Raw genomic sequence first — 7,942 nt, forward strand, 5'->3', positions numbered from 1 at the left:
CATTTAAAGTCTTGATGTGTAGTAGTTTGTATGGTGTGGGGAGGCAGAGACAGGCACATCTCCGTGAGTTCAAGACTAGCCTGGTGTATATAGCAAGTTCCAGGACAGCCAGGACTACATTAAATCAATAAATAAAATAATCAAATCTCTGCTCACTTTTCCTGGGTCTAGTCACAGAATCCAGTAATCCCCTGCTTGTAAAAGAGTACCCAGCTGCAGGTGTGGTTGATGATGTGCGTGGGTTCTGATGGGGCTGCACTGCTGTTCAGAGCTGAGGTGGCCTAGACATGTGTACATACTGTGCTCAGTTGTGAGCTGTGTGTTGACTGGGAAGGGAGTTCTGAATGAAAATGAAATGCCAGTGTTTGAGTTGAAGATGGGGCTGCAGTGAGTTTGGTTTGGAGGCTTCTCCTGAAGCTTGGGTCTGCACTCAAGGATATAGCGAGGGATTGTTAGTAGGGGAGTCTTGGACTGGGTAGGAACAAGTGTATTGTCACCTTTTCTCTCAGGAGTCTTTCATCAGTTCCTAGAGGCTCTGCAGGAAGAAAAAGGAAAACAGCTTGCAAAGTCTGGCTTTCTCAAGGTGCTGGTTCTCTTCCCCTTTCCAAGGGAAATTATAAATAAGAGAATCCTTTTCTTCCTTTTGGGGTTATTTATTGTACTTGCCAAATCTTCCCCTTTATGCATATATTAACTGTCTTCCAAGACTTAACCATTCCTGAAATGTGAGCCTCTGTTTTCTGTGACATGTCTTATATTGTTTGGGGCTGATACTGCATCATTGTCTTATCTTGTCATCTTCCCCTCCCTAAATTGTCCGTTCTTTGGGGCAGACATCAGACTGTCATAGATACACATAGATGCCATTTGTATTTTTATTCATGTGTATATGTCTATGTCTGTAGGTAGGTGTGTGTCAGTCAGTGCAGGTGCCGTGGAGGCCAGAGGCATTACAGTCTCAGAGGTGGAATTAATAGGTAGTTTTGAGCTGCCCTGGTATGGGTGCTTTGGTCCTCTGGAAAACAGTATGAGCTTGTAACCACTGAGCCATCTCTCCAGCTTCAAGTGTAGACATTTTATTTTGCATAAATGTTTGATGTTGCTAGTGGTGGGATCCAGGACTAAGTATATGGTAGTCCAGTTTATATTTACTAGCAGTTCAGAGGTCATAAGAGTTCATGGATTGGGGCAGCCTGTAGACAAGTGCCCCACAGTTCCAGCCTACTGGTTAATCAAAGAAAAGGATTTCTTGTGGAAAGGTCCTGTGGCACAAGCCTGCTATTCCAGCACTGGGGAGGTGGAGGCTGTGGGATCAGCCTAGGCTCTGAGACAACAGCGAAGCTGGTTAGTGCCTTCTGATGAGTTCTAAGGGACTTGGTATAGAATATAAAACATGTACAGGTTATTATACTCAGAGCTCAAATCTGTATAAGTTAAGAAATTTGGTTCTGTTTAACTCAGCACTATGCTCTTGCATTATACTAAGCATTATGCTATTGCCTTTACTGAAGTTGAAGCCTTGGATACAGGACATCGGACAGTAGAGATCCAGGGCCTCTATCGGCTTCCTTGAGGAAAAGCATAGATTTTTAAGAACAGACATGTAGTCTGGGCATGGTGCTGCAGGCCTTTGATCCCAGCATTTGGGAGGCAGAGGCCTTCGATTTGAGAGCAGCTTGGTCTGTAGCAATTTGCAGGTCTCACATGGCTGCATAATGAGATCTCACCTCAAAAAGAAATGGCAGATGAGTATATTTAGTGTTTTTATTGTAAATAAGGGTATTTTATTTGTATTTAATCATATTAATGAATTTTAAATTAATGCCTATCATTGTTTTTGTTTTTAAAGGAAACACAACCTATCTGTGGGAGTTTCTTTTAGATCTACTTCAAGATAAAAATACTTGTCCCAGGTATATTAAGTGGACTCAGAGAGAAAAGGGCATATTCAAACTCGTGGACTCGAAGGCAGTCTCGAAGCTTTGGGGAAAGCACAAGAACAAACCAGATATGAACTATGAAACTATGGGGCGAGCTTTGAGGTGAGAATGAACATGGGTGAATTTTTAAATATGACTTACATGTCTCTTTAGATTGTCTGTTTATTGTTAAAGTCGTTTAAAGAAAAGCTTTGTTTTTTAAATCCCTTAATTTAATTTCTAATTTTGGTGAACAATCTAGGCAAATTTCTTAGATTTGGAAATAGATGGGGAAAGAAGTTTGATCTACATGTAAAACTTCAATATTGGAAAATTCTTATTGAAAATTGATTCTGCATTTAGGACTGTTCTGGAATAGAAATGGTTACATTGTGGGCCTTTTAAGACATTAAACCCAGACTGGATGCAGTGGCATGTGCCTTGCAGTCGCACTGTTTGGGGATTGAAGACAGGATAGTAAGTTGAAAGTCATTTTCCTTTACATATAAGTTTGAAGCCAGCCTGAGTTACAGTGAGATTCTATAAGAAACCTTAGATGAAATATATTTTCCAAAGTTAATTTGCTTTTAGTTCCTGAAAATATTGTAAATGACATTGTCTTGATAATGAAAATTTTTTGTTGTTTGGTTAGTATGAGAAATCCATTAAATCCTCAATGTTCACATTTTAGTATTTATTTATTTGAGACAGTCTAGCCGAGGCTGGCCTGGAACTTACGTGATCAAGCTGGCTTGGACTTGCATCAATTCTCTTACCTTAGTTTCCCAAATCTGGGGTGTCAGGCACGAGCCACTCCTATATTGTGTTTTTTGTGACAGCGTTCATATATTCCACAGACTGCATCTCTGCTAAACTTTCCATATAAAGTCATTGTTTTTATAACATAGTTACTTGTAGTATCAACATAAAGTGTCCTGTGTTTAGGCTAAGCCATTCTAAAGAGAGAGCGAGGTGTAGGTGGCAGACATACTGTGATCTCATCACTTGAGAGGAAGGAGGACCCATCTAGAGTTGAACTAGCCTGGTCTATATAAATAGAGGTGGCGGGTGCTGGAGATAGAGCACTTTCCTCTTAGTAACGCGTCTCTAGGTTCAGCCCTCGGTGCCACACGTCTTTGTACACATCACGTACAGAGATGCACTAGCTACTTCTTGGGGACGGTGGAGAATTCACAGTGCTAGGACTCGCGCCACACCCACAGCCAGACAGCAGAGATGAAAGCTGCTACTTAGCTTGCTTTATCCTTTTTATTTGGTCTGAGACTCTGTGTCAGCAACAGTGCTGCCCCACACTTACGTTGGGTCTTCCCACCTTGATGGAATCTAGGAAGAAACCAGAGAGTTAATTCCTAGGTGCTTCTAGAGCTTGTCAGATTGACAGTCAGTATTGACAGGCACGCCCTGTGGCATGACACGCCAACTTCAGGCCCTCACCAAATCTGTAGTCGCATGAGTAGTCAAGCAGAAGGAGCACTCGCAGCGCTTTCTGTGTGGTTTTATTGTGGAGGCAAGAGTACGTTTGACTATTCAATCATTTTTCCTCTCACAGATACTACTACCAAAGGGGGATTCTCGCAAAGGTTGAAGGACAGAGGCTTGTGTATCAGTTCAAGGACATGCCCAAAAACATAGTGGTCATTGATGACGACAAGAGTGAAGCCTGCAGTGAAGACCTGGCAGCAGCCGCTGACGAGAAGTCCCTAGAGCGAGTGTCACTGTCTGCAGAAAGTCTCCTGAAAGCAGCAACTTCTGTTCGCAGTGGGAAAAACTCATCCATAAACTGCTCCAGAGCAGAGAAGAGTGTGGCTAGAGTTGTGAATCTCACTTCTGCTGCTCACGATACTTCATCCAGGTCTCCTACCACCACAGCATCTGTGACAGCAGCAGCAGCTCCAAGGTGAGGGGCCACTGACTGTAACATTTGAACTGTCCTGGTTTAATTTGTAATAGCCAACACTGTATGAACACTTTAAAAAAATGCATCTTGGGGCCGGAGAGATGGTTCAGCGGCTAAGAGCACTGGCTGCTCTTCCAGAGGACCTGGGTTCAATTCCCAGTGCCCACATGGCAGCTCACAATTGTCTGTAACTATAGTTTCAGGGGATCCAACACCCTCACACAGACATGAATGTAGACAAAACTCCAGTGCATTTAAAATAATTTTAAAATATACTTTTAGCTATACACAGTGAAACACATTTGTAGTCCTAAGTACTGTGGAGGCCGAGGCAGGAGAATCACAAGTTCAAGGCTTGACTGCTACAGAGTGAATTGTAAGCTAGCAGTGAGTTAGCAAGACCTTGCCTCCAAAAGCTGGGTGTGTAGCTCAGTAGTAGGACACTTGATTAGTGTACATGAGATGCCAGGTCCAATCCCCAATAGGAGCTGGAGAGAGTCTTCTTTCTAAACTTTACCACGACTGTAAACGTTGGGAGCACTGGTTTTAGGCATTTGGATTCGTGTTTACTTTTTAACATGAGGCCCATTTGCTAATTTAGTATTGAATATAGCCAACCTCTTTGTTTATATCCACCAGGACAGTTCGTGTGGCAATGCAAGTTCCTGTGGTGATGACATCACTGGGTCAAAAGATTTCAACTGTGGCAGTTCAGTCAGTCAATGCAGGCGCACCATTAATAACCAGCACCAGTCCGACCACAGCCACCTCTCCAAAAGTAGTCATTCAGACGATCCCGACTGTGATGCCGGCTTCTACTGAAAATGGAGACAAAATCACCATGCAGCCTGCCAAAATTATCACCATCCCTGCCACACAGCTTGCACAGTGTCAACTGCAGACAAAGTCAAATCTGACTGGGTCAGGAAGCATTAACATTGTCGGAACCCCCTTGGCTGTGAGAGCACTCACCCCTGTTTCAATAGCCCATGGTACTCCTGTAATGAGACTATCTGTGCCTGCACAGCAGGCTTCTGGCCAGACTCCTCCTCGAGTTATCAGTGCGGTCATAAAAGGGCCAGAGGTTAAATCAGAAACAGTGGCAAAAAAGCAGGAACATGATGTGAAAACTTTGCAGCTGGTAGAAGAAAAGGGAGCAGATGGGAATAAGACAGTAACCCATGTCGTGGTTGTCAGTGCGCCTTCTGCTATTGCCCTTCCTGTGACTATGAAAACCGAAGGACTAGTGACGTGTGAGAAATAAGCGAGCTCTGCCGTGGCCTGCAGACTGTTAGTGTTGTATTGACAAACACTGGCAAGGGAAGACAGCAAGAGAAGCCAGAGGAGGACTTCAGACAGTCGTGCATAGAAGAAAGCAATCAGACTTACTGGAATAGTTACCTATCCCATGTTTCAGTGGGAAGTGAACTACACATTGACATGCTGACAGAAAACTGCCTCTTAAAGTAGGAACAGCTGAGCCCTCAATAAGCAAACAGACTGAAAGGGACCAAGCAGCCCACTACAATAGCAAGCTACACTAAGAGTCGGAACACTAACACCTGTAAGAGGTTACATAGTTTTCAGTGGGGCGGGTTGGGGTGGCTGATCTCATTGTTACATATAGCAATTTTTGATGCATTTTTATATGCATACCAGCAATTATTACTGTGTTTGCACAGTACTCACTTAACTGGTGCTATGTGAAGACTGCTAATATAGGTATTCTAGAATGTGAACTGAGTGGATCCAAAAGCTCCAGAAGAGGGTAACAAAGATGTAGTGCGTTTCTTGTTTTATTTTTTGTTTTTGAATATATATATCATATAGCTTAAGCTGTTTTAAAACAAAGGCCTTAGACTAATTTTTGGTTTTCTTCCTTGAAATAAGCTAATGGCTTGTTTGTGTAAAGCTTTTTTATTAAAGGAAAAAAATTTTAAAAATCTTGTACCTAGCACAGTATTGTTATAGAATTTACATGTAACATTTTATATGGTAGTTTAAGTCTGTTGGTTTCTTAATTGTGAAGAAATTTACTGTAACATACCTGCGTCACTCAAGTCGGCCCTGGCGTCTCGCAGACACATCAGCATCAGTTCTCATGTGGTTTGGAAATTCAGGCTCAGCATGGACTCGTCAGGTAGCTCTAGTACCTGGTCTTTGTTTTCTTTCTCATTCTTGTTCCTTCTTTCCTCCTTTTTTTCCTCCTTTTTTCTTTTTTAGTTGATGTTTAAGAGGGAAAGTACCAGTGTTCAGATTTGAACTATAATAGTTTGTATATTCAACATTTGAAGTATATTCTATTTTGTTGTACTCTTGTTTCAAAGTGTATTCAAGTAGGTTTTCTGAAATATAGAAGTGAAATTTATCTTGTGGTTTTGGTCTCTGGTGGTATTTTTCACTATACTCTAAAGCCAGTATAGGGTGTCGTTTTGGTTAAGCAATAGAAGTCTCATGTTTTCTTAATTACCTCATAAAGAAATGCTACTCTGGTGTCCCATTATACGGATATTTGGCAACTACTCACACATTTCCATTTCCTTTGTAACTATAATCGCCTGCTTAACAAATGTAGGGTTTTAGTTGGCCACACTTAACGGATTTATATACGTGAAGCACTTTCAGCTAGTGGTAGGCTGCTTGCCTGGCATGTGCAGGCCCCTGGATTTGTCCTGGCACCTTCCTTGCACACCAAGTTACTTTCAGTTATACCATGTTTCCACCAGTCCTCCTTATGGGTAGAAAGTAATGGTCCAGCCTTTGCAGGTGAAGGCTGAAGCCCAGAAATCACAGATTACTTAATGTAACACGTAATTAGGTCCTCCCCTGCATATTAGTTGTCTTTATAGAAATTTAGATGAACTGTTTCAATATTTTTTTGGCCTTTGTATATTTAACACGATGCTACTTATATCAGCAAAGATTTTTATAAAAGTTCCCTTTTTAGCTTTTTTTTTTTTTTTAAACTAAACCGATTTAAAGAATTGATGTGTATGGGTGTTTTTCTGCATGTATGACTGTATACATTTAACGCTGTCCTGATGCCCCAGGAGACCAGAAGTGGGTGTCGAATCCAGTGCAACTGGCGTTAAATATTCAATCTTTCTAAATCAAGACTGCAGTTAACTTTTGGTCAAATCTATAAAACTCATTTTTTCAAAAGGCTGTACATGACTGGACCCAAGTCCTGAGCTGCACATAGCATCCACAGATTTTGATTACAGCTCAGCTGTAATAGATAATTTCTTACATGTTTTATTAGTTGGTTTGAACTTCATTCTAAAAGCAACAAAAAGGGCTGGAGAGATGGCTCAGCGGTTAAGAGCACTGTCTGCTCTTCCAGAGGTCCTGAGTTCAATTCCCAGCAACCACAACCATCTGTAATGAGATCTGGTGGCCTCCTCTGGCGTGTGGGCATACATAAAGGCAGAATGTCATATACATAATAAATAAATAAATCTTAAAAAAAAAATAAAAATAAAAACAAAAGAAAGTTTCAGATGCATCTAAAACCTAAACTTGCAAATATAACTTCAGCTTCTGAACCCGGTCTTTCTGACCTCTAACTCAATATGAGTTACACTTTTGTGTTCAGTGCTCCTGGAGAAAAGCCACAGAAACCATGGCTTGGTGCCGTCCAGTCTTCGCAGTGCGATGGAAAGCCTGTGTTTATCCTTAGATCCAAACTTCAGTCACCACCGTTCTCTGCACGTGACCAAAAGTATCTACAGAGACCCCTTGGCTGGACCATTAGCTACAAGAGAATCTGACTTCCGCAAACATTGTTGTCAGATTCAGGAAGGAGGTATCCCTGTTGTGCATAAGCATCGCTTTCACCTCACACACCCTTGGTCCAGTAGTTAACAGCTGGTCATTCAGTATTTCTCCATCAGACCATTTATTTTTGAATGGGGAGCCTGCAGTGCTCACTCAAGTTCACCAATAGCCCAGTTTCCAAATCAAGCATAATTAATTTGAAAGATCACAGAACAACCTTTAGAAATCAGTTACTCTTTCCATCATGTGGGTTCTCAAGTCATGAGGTTTTTTGTTTTGGTTTTTTGTTTTTTGAGACAGGGTTTCTCTGTAGCTTTGGTGCCTGTCC

The 7,942-nt window shown here is 41.7% G+C and overlaps 1 protein-coding gene across 10 annotated transcripts in view; it reads left to right on the top strand.

Moving 5' to 3' along the window:
• The window catches only part of Elf2 (E74 like ETS transcription factor 2), an 85,153-nt gene extending 78,721 nt beyond the window's left edge, over window positions 1-6,432 (top strand). For 5 of the 10 annotated variants that reach the window (XM_057757170.1, XM_057757173.1, XM_057757174.1 and 2 more), the window contains 3 exons: window positions 1,850-2,042; window positions 3,490-3,837; window positions 4,477-6,432. In XM_057757170.1, coding sequence (XP_057613153.1) covers window positions 1,850-2,042; window positions 3,490-3,837; window positions 4,477-5,101 — 1,166 coding nt within the window. In that variant the 3' untranslated portion in view covers window positions 5,102-6,432. The remainder of the gene's footprint in view (window positions 1-1,849; window positions 2,043-3,489; window positions 3,838-4,476) is intronic. The other 5 variants (XM_057757181.1, XM_057757178.1, XM_057757180.1 and 2 more) reach the window with 1 other exon arrangement.
• Window positions 6,433-7,942: the final 1,510 nt, after the last annotated feature.

Source organism: Chionomys nivalis, chromosome 24, assembly GCF_950005125.1.
Source record: "Chionomys nivalis chromosome 24, mChiNiv1.1, whole genome shotgun sequence".
NCBI classification, from domain to species: domain Eukaryota; kingdom Metazoa; phylum Chordata; class Mammalia; order Rodentia; family Cricetidae; genus Chionomys; species Chionomys nivalis.